The sequence below is a fragment of the Python bivittatus genome, unplaced genomic scaffold, assembly GCF_059951505.1.
Source record: "Python bivittatus isolate LINGU-HERP-01145 unplaced genomic scaffold, Pbiv_v1 ctg000700_np1212, whole genome shotgun sequence".
Classification (NCBI taxonomy): domain Eukaryota; kingdom Metazoa; phylum Chordata; class Lepidosauria; order Squamata; family Pythonidae; genus Python; species Python bivittatus.
Window position 1 is genome coordinate 41983265 of NW_028277098.1, and position 14005 is coordinate 41997269.

The 14005-nt window shown below is 40.9% G+C and overlaps 1 protein-coding gene across 1 annotated transcript in view; it reads right to left on the bottom strand.

The window, feature by feature from the left end:
• Nucleotides 1-5440: 5440 nt before the first annotated feature.
• C8A (complement C8 alpha chain) overlaps nucleotides 5441-14005 on the bottom strand; it is a 32495-nt gene continuing 23930 nt past the window's right edge. The window contains exons 10-11 of the mRNA XM_025168294.2: nucleotides 9560-9782; nucleotides 5441-6535 (exon numbers count right to left, since the gene is read on the bottom strand). Coding sequence (XP_025024062.2) covers nucleotides 6384-6535; nucleotides 9560-9782 — 375 coding nt within the window. The 3' untranslated portion in view covers nucleotides 5441-6383. The remainder of the gene's footprint in view (nucleotides 6536-9559; nucleotides 9783-14005) is intronic.

A 14005-nucleotide genomic window follows, 5' to 3' on the forward strand; every position in this document is an offset into this window, starting at 1 on the left:
TCTCTCTATATCCCCATTATGAGCTTTTAATTTAGGCCAGCAAATGGCTGGAGCTTTATCTCACTGGGTATGGCTTACATGCTGAGCCCTTCAGCGCTGCTTATATTAGTTTCTTTGACTAGCACAGTAACTGTGTAATTGCTCATAATCTTTTACAGGCCTGGCAGGCAAGATCCCCCTCCTTTTTCTTTTTTGCTTTTTCCTTTGCACTTCAGCTTCCTTGCACAAACTCCCATTTTTCGTTGCTGAAGAGAAAGTGGGGGAGCCTGGGGCTCATAGTGATTTCTCTGTGACGTTTGAAGAGCACCTCAGAAGCAGTATTTTGCTGCCACGTGTTACATGGCCATAGTGGACAGATTGCCTGAATGTTTCCTTGCCTTCATATGGGTGTTCAAGCATTGCCCCCTCTTCAGGAAGATGAAGGAGCCAAATTCCATTGAATGAACTAACATTCTTCCGAGGCTGATTTCTGGCTGTGTGGCTGTGGACGCCATTGCAATGTCATTACCATATCTCTCCTTGTTTCTTCCAACCATTGCTAATTATTTCCTTTTGAAAAGATTGTTGTTAAGTTCTACTGTGCTTACAGAAATGACTGAAGAAATATCTATGGGAGAACTCCAATTTTACACTTTACACTCTGTACATATTTTTGAAACATATGTTCTCCTAGAATACACAAAATGCACATCTCTATTTTCTCTCAAAATACATATTTTTCATGCTTGTCCACAAATTCCAAGGGTGCAAATAGAGCAAGAGCTCTGGGTTAAAATCCAGGGCTTTGAACTTGATACAGATAAACAACCTTCCACCTCACCCCCAGCCACAGGTATAACAATCAGTAGCCCACCAGTTTGTAATTGTTGGAAGTTGCTGTAAATGTATAATTTTTGATGTGATAAAAGAAGAATTGTTTAAATACATGGAAGCTGCATTCACGCAAAATGCTTTAACTATTTCATGAATTAATTCAGTTTTATGCTTGCATTTATGTTGCATCAACTAATCATGAGCTAGGTTCATAGAACAGGCTATATCCCCCAAAGTTCCCTGCACCGAGTCTAAACACTAACCAAGCTTATTGTAGTCTGAGAATACATCCTCTAAGTCTTTAAATGTTAGGTAGACCGAACTGGAAAGCAGTATAGGTAGTCCTTGTTTAGTGACCACAACTGGGACTGGCAATTCCGCCATTAAGCAAAATGGTTGCTAAGTAAAACCACAACTGTGCTTATGATCAGATTTCAGCTTTCCTTTGTTTTACAGACCTGCAAAGGTCATAAATGCGAGGACCAGTCACAAAGTTACTTTTTCATCACTGGCATAACTGTGAATGGTCACATTCAAGGCAGTTGCAAAAAGAGGACTACCTGTAATATTAACTCTGTTTAATTCATTTTATTTGAATTATTTTACACTTAAATACAACATTCAGTTAAATCTGCTTTTACTGTTTGGTACTGGTCCTGCACCTTTCATGGAGTCCAGCTACGCCACCTCCAGCATAATACCTAAGCTTGGTTTCCAGCCTCCAAAAACTGCATGCTCTGATACTCAAGGACCCCAACAATTAGATTTGATTCCTACATCTCTTTTGTAGCATCTCTAGAGATTGCTTTTAATATTATACTTCCTATTTTCTTGCATGTTTGTTAGCTAGCTTTATAGTGCCTGACCACTCAACTTGCTACAACACAATCTACACAAGCTATGAAAAGGATCACTGCCATACATCAGAAACGTCTCAGAAACCACCAACAGACTATTACAACCATATGGCATCTCTGTAGCACATAAACCAACAAAATCCCTCCAAAATACCCTAAGTAGACCAAAAGACCCAGTAGCCCAAGAACAAAAAGCAGGAGTCATCTACAACATACAGTGTAAGGACTGTAACAAACACTACGTAGGACAGACAGGCAGAAGACTAGCAGAGCGCATCCACGAGCACCAACTAGCAGTCAGAAGACATGATGAAAATTCCTTAATCTCACAACACATGAACAGACTCAACCATAGTTTTAACTGGGAAACTGTCAGCATTTTAGACCAAGCTAAATCCAAATATGCAAGAGAATTCTTGGAAGCCTGGTATTCAGACAAGGCAGCAATTAATAGACACATAGAGATTAACAGCATCTACATACTATTCAAAAGAGACAAAAGACCAGAAGATCGTCTTACCAGCAATCAATCACCAGCAATCATCACCCAGATAAGCAAAGGTTACCACCAGGCACACAATCAAGCAGCAAACATATGCTAATCAAAGAACTTCCAGAGGAGCAAAACAAAACTCCCACCCTTACCAGCACTGGCAAGGCAGGCCACAGCACATGAACAGAGAGCAAATCCCATCCCATTTTAGCACTGAAGATGTTACCTAGCCAGGTAATTAAACATTTGCAAGAAAAAAACCAAGCTCAGAGAACCCCAAGGACTCCAAAGCTTTATAGTTTTACATAACTTATGTTAAACTATACTATACAAGGTTTAGTAAAATCTACAGCAAGTGTGGCCAACCTCTTTACTGGGGGACTCACTTTATTATGATTATTTTTTAATATCCCATGGATGATGAGGGACATGGCCATTGATGTCATAAGATCATTGAGTATCAGGGCCAACATTTTCAATCTGTATCTAAACTGCTGGCCTTGGAAGTGAAGCAAGATTCACCTTCCATTCCCTTCTTGGTCTAAAGATAGCTCTGGAGAAGTCTCCTTCTCTCCTCTCACCTACTTCATGGATTGTGGACTAAAGCTGAGCTAAGGTTCATGGAAGCAATCCTAAGTTGTGGGAGTAAGAAGCTCAACATGTAAATAAGTACTTACCTGGTAAAAACTGCACAGTTTTGCAACAGTTTAATTAAAATTACCTTTAAAAAAAAAAGTTGATATTTTAATAATTGCAACCCAAAGCCTGTGTATGATTTTACTTGGGTTCCCTGTTTTTGTTCCTTTCCCTATTTCTATACCTCAGTGAGGTACAGAATTTAGCATTGAGAATTTATTTATTTAAAAGATGTGTAGGGCTGCCCATCTTAGAACACAACTCTAGGTGGCTCACAACAACAAAACCAAGAAACAATAAAAACCATAAAACTAAAAGTAAAAACCCAGTGCCTCAGCCATCCTCCTTGGAAGCCTCCAACAAAATCAGCTAGAGGCTCCCATCTTAAGATGCTTAAGAATACTTCATGTCTTTTGTTAGACAGTGTCTGTAGATACCATATTGTTAGGGAAACACAGACTTGAAAATAAAGAAAAACATTATTTCCTGTCTCTATGAACTCTATATTGTATTGTTACAATATTGCCCGTAATTGTAATTCATAGAATAACCAGGCCCCCATAAGAGTATTTTGCTCAGAATTCCATCAAGAATAAAACAGTTGTGGAATTAATTGGGAGCTTTAAGTGTAGAACCTCCTTTAAAATCAGAATTTTGAAACAATTGCAAAAACTCAGGCTTGAAACAAGCCAATATTATGGGATTGAGAGCTGATCCAGGAGTAGTGCAAACATGGCATATAGAGAGCCTCTGTTTTTTGTCATCTGTAAGCTTCTCTATGATCCTTTCCAGGTGTCGAAATGTAGAAATGCTTTCAAAAATAAACAAGTCAGAATGCTGTGTTTGCTGTATTTATTGTTTTAATCCTTTTTGCTGTAAACTGGGCATGTAAGCCACTTAGAATTGGTTATGACTGAAGCAGCATGTAAGCTGGAAAAAAAAATAATCAGATAAGCATAGCTGGAGTTAAGATGAGTTGTTTCATATTTTTGTGAAAGCATACATACTTTGTTATTAAACACAGCAAAACATTGACCGATCATTGTCAGTTTGAACGTGTTATGCAGTTTTCTGTCTCCATAGACAGATCAAATCTTGGTACTCAAACTGCAGCATATATAGTAGCCCTTCGAACCAAAGAAAATTGCTTTCATGAACTACAACAGTTGAAAAAACATGGAGGGGGTAGTATTTATAGAAAGGTCACATGAGGCATTGTTTTAATCCTCCAGGGTGTAAAGCATTATTAAATCAGGTTAGTGAAGCTACAAGAAACTTGAAATGTCCATCAAGGCAGTGTTGTAAAGCATGGATCTCAAACCTGCTGCTATTAAAAAGCATTTCATTTGTTCAAGTCAAGGAACCATTCTCACGTCCTGCTTTTGTTCTCTCCAGCTAGCTTAATCAAATATGGAAGCCGCACTGTGGCCACTAAAGGATTATTTTCCTTTATTGCTCAGGGCAAGATTGAATCATTGTGCTTCAATCATGATCTCTGGAGGAATGTAATTATCTGAGGCCCAATCTCTGCAGGCAATGTATTTATTTTGTACCAACACTTGGTCCGCCCAAATTAACCCCACCCAGAAGATGGTGTGTGCCTCAGAAATGAAGCCCTGTCTATGTTCTTGGTTATGCTGCAGTGAAGCATCACTAACTGCTTCCCCCTTGACTTTTGGAGAAAGGGGCGGGAAAAGAAGAGGTGTGTCTGGAAGTTTCATGCATGGCAAATCCAAGATTGATTTTTGCCCTTCACCTTGTCCTTTAATACATTATTGCCACCTAAGTTATTAGCACAGTTTTGTAGCCTTTGCATTTCTAAGGCCTGAATCACTCAGATGCAGCTTGGTTGATATTTACTAGGACTACCTATATTCATCTATGTCCATTTTCACCACAGTTCATTAGGAACATGTTGTTGTTGGACTCCCTACCTTAGTCTTTCAACTTAGCTCAGTACTGTGCATATTCTTACCCTGAGATTTATGTTCTGCATCCACGAAAGAGGTCTTAAATCAACCAGACTGTTAACATCTCCAGTTCTGGGATCCTTGGAGATAAAATGCTGGTGTACTAATAGATGATTCATAGCTAGTCTTAAACAGAAAATAGCCTCATTTGTGCAGCATTGTCCTCTGTGGAAGGGCTGTGTGTGCGGCTATGAGTCCTTTATCCATCATCAGATTGTATTATACCAAGCTGGAGTCTTTGAAGCTTATATTGGCAACAACTAAACATAATTCACTGAATCAAAATAAAAAACTGTTTAACTTTCTTGTGTCCATTGCTTTTTTTTTTCACTATTTGCTCTGTGAGTTAGAAACTTGCTATTTTTAAAAACCCTCTAGATGTAATAAAAAGATACGTGTGCAAACTCACAATCTAAAAGGGAAGTATGAATAGTGCAAGAGGCTCATATGGAAATCTTATATATCTTCATTTAGAGATATGTAACACATTACTAATAGCTTCTTTTCCAGCCTACAGGCCATACCCACAAAGAGCACATTTAGCCTACAGAAGTCACTATGAGGCCCACAAGACATAGAACTGTTGTTATCCTTATTCTATCTGCCATTACACCATTTAACAGAATATCTTTGGTTATTGGATGTTCCAAGTAAAAGGCAGTCAGTTCACATTGTTTTCCAAAATGCTTTTATTTGATTTAGTTTGTAACAATTGGGATAGATCTACTATGGCTAAAGAAATGCCTAGCTTCCCCCAATATTTTAGAGCTGGATCTGTGAATTAATAGGTATGCTTTGATTTGACAGCTATACAGTTGCTTTGAATTCTGACCCATAGATTTGGTTTTTACAACTCCTAGAGTTTCAAAAGTATTACACCATAGTATTATTACTATTGTGGTTGTCTAAAAAGCTAAGGCTACCTAAGTGACAGAACACATAGGGATTTATATCCAGAGGTAATTTATCATCTTAGTTATACCAAGAGGACTGTTCTGTTTTAGAAATTTGTTTACCTGAAGAAAAAAGGCTGTATTGTAAATGATCAGCCCAGGAACTGTAGCTGTAATAGTGAGCTTCAGAAAAATATCCTTATATGATGACGAGAAGAAGAATCTTCATAATTTTGGACCCAATTGTTCCATAATTATTTTGGGAACAAATTTCTCCAGTAGGCAGAAAAAATATTTTTGTTGTCATGGTAGTAAAATAAAAATTCTGGGAAGGAAGCATGTTCTGTTTTACATCATACACTAGGTATCCACATGAAGAGGAATTCTCTGAATATCCTAATATGTCAGTCAGTAACATTACAGGACCAGCAATATTGCAAGTTCTTTTCCTTTGAATTTTGTGGCAGAGCAAACATATCTTCCTTATGATGGACTTCTGCATTCAACAAAAATAATTACTATAGCTGCCAATCTTATGCAACTAAGCCCTTTGCTAGTAGCCCTTTACATTTTTTTTCCCCATTATGTTCTTGCTACTAGGAATGTCCACTGTCCTAAATGTAAATAAGCATTTATGGCCCATTTGTTTTGACTCTTGCATCAGAACTCCCAACATTTTCCTGCCTGGCAGCACAACCCATTAATCCACTCACAGCAACTGTTAACATATCTCTGTCTGGATATTCCTGCCTGGACACCTTGTTCCACCATTTTCAGGAGCTGGGTTTGTACACTGTCTTGTGCGGCTTCTAGATCCAGCTTGACAAGCTGCCCATGGAGTCCAGCAACTCCAGCTACCATGGACTGGATAGCCTGTAACACAATACATCATTATTAGCAACTTTCAGATAAAGCTAGTTACAGATTTGTCCAAGATTTAGAATAAAGCAAAGAAATCAAATCTGTTCCTGTTTATGGATGAGACTGGACACTACTGGCAATTATTACATAGGTAAAAACACCAACAGCATTATATAGCATTGCAACACTTGTATATTTCTGGAGTTCCTGGAGCTGCCACTTACTAAGTTCTGAAAAGCTGAGCAATCTTTGATCTAAAAGGAATTTGTTCCAGAAAGGAACTCCTATAATGCTATTATAAGGTAATCAAGACCAAGAGTCTTTTGGTATATTAAGTGCTTAGGAAGACTTCTGTTGGATCAGACCAAGGTTTCTCCTAATCCAGTAGCCTATTTTCTTCCTCTAGGAATTGATTAGCATGATATGAAGGTGAAACTGAGGATGATAACTCCTCTCACCATAGGTCTCTAATCAATGAGAAAATGTGCAGAATCCTGCTTCTAGAACTTGAAACATCACACATATATATTCCATCAAAGCCAGAAACTAGGACAACCTTATCCCACTTAATGATAAGTATATTCATTGTTTCCCTTCTCATGCAAGAAACACCCCATAAAGTGCAAGGGAGGTGGGGAAATTCAAAGCACACCAACAATATAACTCCATTCCCATTTGGCTGGTGTGGGTCTTCAGGGCTGTGTGGCCATGTTCTGGAAGTTTTGTTTCCTAATGTTTTGCCAGTATCTGTGATTGGCATCTTCAGAGAGCAGGAGCACAGACAGGAGCAGTTCTCTCTGTGCCCAGGATGAGGTGACCCTTTTGTGGGTATTTATAGAGATCTGAAGGGGGAGGATTGGGGGTGGGGGGGGGTTAGGGGGTGTGGGGTTTGGGTTAATGAGTGGCTGCTTGTTTTGGTGTCAGAATACGTGTGTATCTTCCTGCCACCAGGACATGCAAGCAGCTCACACAGTGAACACACTAATCACCCCCAACAGCCACTTGTTAACAACTCAATAGAAGAAAAAACCCTGCCTAATCCGCAGGAAGATACACACGTATTCTGACACCAAAACAAGCAGCCACTCGTTAACCCAACCCCCCCCCCACACACCCCTAACCCCCCCCACACACCCCCAATCCCCCCCAGATCTCTATAAATACCCACAAAAGGGTCACCTCATCCTGGGCACAGAGAGAACTGCTCCCGTCTGTGCTCCTGCTCTCTGAAGATGCCAGTCACAGATGCTGGCGAAACGTTAGGAAACAAAACTTCCAGATCACGGCCACACAGTCCGGAAGACCCACACCAGCCATCGTATTCTGGCCGTGAAAGCCTTCGACAATCCATTCCCATTTCATTGTGTTGAATGTTGCAGAGAAATGGCCAGAAGAGAGATCTGGGAATGTTGCACTTACGGTGAGCCATATATTGCCTGTAATATTCACAGTCATAAAAATGCATAACATATTTCTATCTTGACTTCCAGCTCTGAAAAAAAGACCCCTTAAAGTTCTTTGAAGTTTCAGCTTTAAACTGCGATGGGTGGAGAAAAATAGGCTTCTTTAAGAGTTCTTTGTAAGACACTCCTGTTAATCTTCAGCTCTGCCTGTACTGATTAGAGTGACAAATTCATTAGGGCTGCTTCAGTATCATCCGAAACCAGCTTAAAAGCAGCACAGCACTCCTTTCCTTTAGAACAGTGTTTCTCAACCTCAGCAGCTTTAAGACGTGTAGACTTCAACTCCCAGAATTCCCAGAACTTCCCCATGCTGGCTGGGGAATTCTGGGAGTTGAAGTCCACACGTCTTAAAGTTGCTGAGGTTGAGAAACACTGCCTTAGAAGTTAAAAAAACATTATGATGTAACTAAGCATTTTAATGGGGCAGGTGTTCTAAAGTGCTATCTGCTGTATTATTTTCTGTGGAGGCTTTTCCTGTTGATTATTTATTTGATTCACATCCCACCTTTCAGGCATTTCCTATTCTAGTTTTTCCTCACAATAACAACAACAACAAAAACCTGGGAGGTAGGTTGGGCTGAGACTGGCTGAGACAGTGAACCTCGATGTCTGCAGCTGGACTAGAACCTGGGTATTCCTGCTCTTAGGCCAATGCCTTAAGCACTATACCACGTTAGTTGTACCACCGTTTATTTTTGTGCTCTCTCTCTTTCTCTCTCTCTACACACACACACACACACACACACACACAAATTTAGCTTTCTTCTTTGCAACCTAGCTAGTGTATACTTTACCTCTAGGTAAGTACTGTACTGAAAGTTCCAAAATACATGCTGATTTTTGCACAACCATCATAAATGTATGCATTACCTCCCTAGCAGCAAGAGAATAATATCTCCCCCACCTCCTTTCGTGGATTGAAAGGACTGTAGGCAAGCAAATAATTGACAATAGGGGAGCATCAGCTTCTGCTATATATCTATATAATGGGTCTTTGCTGGTACAGTGTGTACAGTGTGTGTGTGTGTGAGAGAGGAAGGAAGGAAGGAAGGAAGGAAGGAAGGAAGGAAGGAAGGAAGGAAGGAAGGAAGGAAGGAAGGAAGGAAGGAAGGAAGGAAGGAAGGAAGGAAGGAAGGAAGGTTCCACATCTATATCAAAGAATTATCTGGAGAACTTGAGGATGAAGTGACTGACCAGACCTGACACAATCCCATACAGAGTTAAGTGTACCCAAATCCACTGAAATAAATCAATTTAACTACACTTAAATTTGCACAGGGTTAAGCTGAAAGCCTTGGACATTCCCATTAATATTTATTGGGGGCTTTTGTTGGCTCTGCCCTTGCAGTCTCTGATATGATTTATGTCACTGCATGTTGGCTACCTCCACAATGTCTTTAGTTAACCCCTTGTACTTATATAACAGCTTGAATTGCAAGGCTGATTTCTGGATAAAGCTCCTTTGGCAGCCTGGCATATAAGGTGATCAGAGGTGTTGAAGGTAGATGTTATTTAAGGCATAGAGATATCAGGAGGTAATATTTAATGATCAATGTTTTCTCAGAGGTCCTACCTTGCCTTTTTGTCTCTCCACAGTCTGGGCCTAGGAAGCCTTGCTTGCACTTGCAAACACAGGTGGACCCCAGTAGCATTGGTTCACCATTGTTCTTACATGGACCACAGCGGCAGGTATTGAATTCCATTAAATACTGATCTAAAGCCGTTTTCAGGTTCTTCTTCTTGGTCTCAATATTAGCAAGGTTTGTCCTAGACAATAATTCATTTATGGGCTGCAGCTGAGGAAGAACAGGAAAAGGAAAGTTGTTAAGAGACCGTTTTTATATTACTGTTGTTTTGCGTGTTACCTCAACCTTGGGAAAGCTGAAATACTATGCCCAGACAAATACCAGGCTGTCTTGGGGAATTGGGATTTGTAAATCAATAAATTTAAGTGGTGAGGTACAGGATGGCTGGAATGGAGAAATACTTCTTTTGACAATCATCTTGATAGATTACCCAAGATTTGTCAAAGATTTTCTCTCTGTTTCTCTTCCTTCTTCTAAACTGCTATATGGACTTCAGAAAAGAAATTCTGAGAAGCTGCATAAAAACTCATATGTGGGCTTCTTACAGAGAACAGAGGAAGCAATGCAGTGCAGGAGCCAAAGACATCTTGACATTGAGCAAATGGATCTCATAACTGAAAACAATTGGATTAAATACAGGACTAGATGTAAAAAATGTGGGTAATGTCTACAATAGGTCAGGTACCTGGACTTCTCTTAATATGTGTTGGACTCTTATGGAAACAACTGGGATTAATGCTATAGTAATGCATTTGGGGACCAAAAGTGTAAACAAGAACTTTGTTAGGGGAGCATTGTCAATGTCCTTTTTAAAAAGTCTATTGTTATATCTTTATATATAGAAACAGGGATAGTTTAGTGATTTGAGGCCCTGATGCTACTTATAGACTACTCTATTAATCCCCAGATGTGTTTACTTCCACTTCCTATCCTGGATCTTGTATTCTTAAAGGAAAGGATGATATCCTATAAAGGAGATGTTCTGACAAAGGATCTCAAAATCTTGTTGGAGATTTCAGCTAATTTCTCTGGAAAGCTGCTTGCTGACTTGAAAGATATGGTGCAGGACACAGGTGGCAGCATTAATAACAACACCAAAGGCCTTATGGTGACTTTAAAAACTAACATTTACTCTGACTTTAGGTCACTGTGACTGCAACATTTTGGCTGTGATTTGTAGAATGCTTCTAGTCATTATGTGTGGGAGAAGAGGCAACAAGCAACATGCCTTGAGGTCTTTTAGCCCCTATATTTCTCTCTGAGAGTAGCCATAAGTTCATTAAAAATCAGCTTCTTATCTGTACCCAGTCAGACTTCCCAAGTGAAGGCACTTCCTGGGATTATGTAGAGTACCAAGTCTCTCTCTATACCAGTGTACTATCCAATGCAGCTTTTGAAAAGAAAGAATGAATCATTCAGTTTCTGCAGCCTTTCTCAGTCTGGTAACTTCTGACACAAGGTTGGCTAAGACTGCTGCCTTATTTTCTGGGACAGTAGAATTGACACCAAGGTATCTATCTATATACTACTAAAACTCTCATGTCTGTAACCTTCAACTGAGTGAAACAGTGTGTCATAGGACAACAATTTTTGAACCAAGGTACCTCAAATGAGCTAACTTACAGAATGCGTCCAAAATCCAGGACCATTACTCCTGTGGGATTGAAATTTGGGAAATTTGTGGCTGCTTCAGCACTGCTGTGCTGCTGTGCCTCCATGGTCAGTCTAGGTCATGTGCTCATCACGGGTATATCCTCAACTTCTTTTCTGCCTCCCTCTGTCCCCTGCACCCAATCAGTTGGCAAGGCCCGATGGGTGAGTGGCAATTGGCTATTTTGGAAATGAGGCTGAAATTTGAAATCTCCTAACAGCTGTGGGCATTGAGGGAAGGACGAGGGAGCAACTTGGCTGCCTGCTGGCAAGGCAACCCCCAGGGTTGGCTGGGGGGCACCAGTGGTCAGTGCTCTTCTTCCCTTGACGGAGGGGGCCCTTGGGGATATGCCAGAATGGGAAGTGAAGGGTGTAGTTTCCTCATGGTCCATGGCTCCCTTTGTTCCACTTCCCTGCAGCAAAGTGGCAGGCAGTTCTGCTGGTCAGCTGAGGAGGAGGAGAAGGAGGAGGAGGAGGAGGTGGAGGTGGAGGTGGAGGTGGAGGTGGAGGCGGCGGCGGCGGCGGCTTCACTGGGACTCTAGTCTATATTATATGTGGAAATGAAGGGAGTCTATATTATATGTGGAAATGAAGGGTGCGAGTCCATATTATATGTGGAAATGAAGGGACGGAAGGAGGAAGAGAAGGGAAGAGGGAGGGAAGAGGGATCCCTGACCTCTTTCCTGCCTTCCTCTGGCCCCTGTGCCCAGTCACCTGGCAAGAAGACCTGACAGGCAAGTGGTGATTGGCTGCTTTAGAACCAAGACCGAAATTTGAAATCTCTTAATGGAGATGGGCATTGAGGGAAGGATGGGGGAGCGACTTGGATGCCTGCTGGTGAGGTAGCGCTGGCTGGGGGTCACCAGCGGTCAATGGGTGAGCCCTTTTCTTCCCTCAAGGGAGGGGGCCCTTGGCACATGCCAGAATGGGGAGCAAGAGGTGCAGTTTTCCTCATGGTCTGCAGCTCCCTTTGTTCCACTTCCCCCCAGCAAAATGGCAGGCAGTTCCACTGGTTAGCTGAGAGGGAGGAGGAGGAGGCGTCAGCAGAGCTCTCCTGAGGGTCATGAAGGGAGGGCAAATGGTGCAAGCCTACATTATATGTGGGAAGGAAGGGAGGGAGGGAGGGAGATTTCTGACACTCCCTGCCAGCTTCCCACAAGCAAAGCCAATGGTGAAGCCAAGTTGCAAGTCGCTCCCACTCCCATTGCTTTTTTGTCCTTGGTCATTCTGTTTCTCTGTTTTGGTAAGGAAATATCTCTGAAACAATGACCCAGTGGGTTATGGGTTGTCTAATAAGTATATAAAAATGTAGTGTTGAAAGAGTTCAGATGATTTAATTTCTGAGGCTGTAGGCTTTGAGTGAGAGATTGCTCAAACTATTTGCTCTTTTTGCTGCTTACAGGGCAAATAGCTAAGAGGAGTTATCCCAATAGATGAAAGTACACATGACAAATCAAAGCAAAAACCAAGTCAAAGAAAATCAAGATTGTTGCAATATAGTATGAAATACGGATTCCCCTTGCACCAAAAATATTAAATATAGCCATTCATCTAATCATCATACAAAACAGTGGTTTTCGGTTAGACTGTTTCCACTGTAGCCACCCAAATGACTTTGGAAGTTCAGGATGAAGGCAATAGGTCTCTCCTGATCATGTGTGTCTTCCATTGATATCTGGAGACAACATTGGAGCCATCATAGCTAACAGTTATTGCTAATCTTATACACAATGACTATCTATAATGCACAGCCATTCACATCTATGGGAGCAATTTCCATAATCGCTGTGCTGCGTAACAAAGTCTTGCCTTTTGTCTATCTGAATCTCTCCCCACACAGCATCTTCAGTGGAAAAACTTTCCGCAACTCCAATCTTATGACAGTGGGAGGAAAATATCTCACAAGCCACTTTCTCCACACACTGCATTATTTTAAAAATGCTTATTGTATTCCCTTCTTGGCCTGCCATTTTTTCTGAGCTAAAAGCGTAAACCTTGCAACTGTCTGCCCTAAGGTGATGTTCTAGTTCCCTTTATCATTTTGGTCTTTTTCTGCAGTCTTTTTTTTTTTTCCAGTTTTACAATATCTTTTTGGAAATGCAATGAACAGTACTATATGCAGCATGCCAAAAGTAGTTGGCTTCCACCATTGATTTGTATAATAGGCATTTCCCTTTCAGCAGTTTTAATTTTATACTTTTAACATTTTGTATTTTTGCACTTTGCACTCTTTTCACTGCTGTAAGCCACCTTGAATATTCCGTGGAAATGGAAAAGCAAGATATACAGTGCATAAACAAACAAACAAATGCATTGACTTTTTTCCAAATGATTAAAGATGTCCTTTCACCAAGCTTGCTATTGAATGACTATGCAGACAATTTGCCACTACCATCTAAGACTTTTTTTTCCCCCAGTTTCTCAATCTAGACTGCAGTCCTTGAATTCTCTGCTGGTCCCCCATCCAAATTGTTAATTAAACCTGACCCTACTGAGCTTCCAAGCCTAGACATGGCTGGCCAGGTCCAGTCACCTTCCAAGACTTTCTAACTGTTGCCCAACATGGAATTTGCTTTTGACACAGCAGCTATATGCTGGATAAATATTTTCACAGAGGGACAGTTTGCAAGTTCAAGATCCTTTCCAATCAATCATTGGCTGAGATCAAAATGATCATTGTTGGGTTGTTGGAGATTGTAAAGGAGGTGGGCTCTGAGACTCATATGGAGCACATCTGGGCTGCAAACATCCTGCTGACCACCAGATGGCAACAAAGACATATC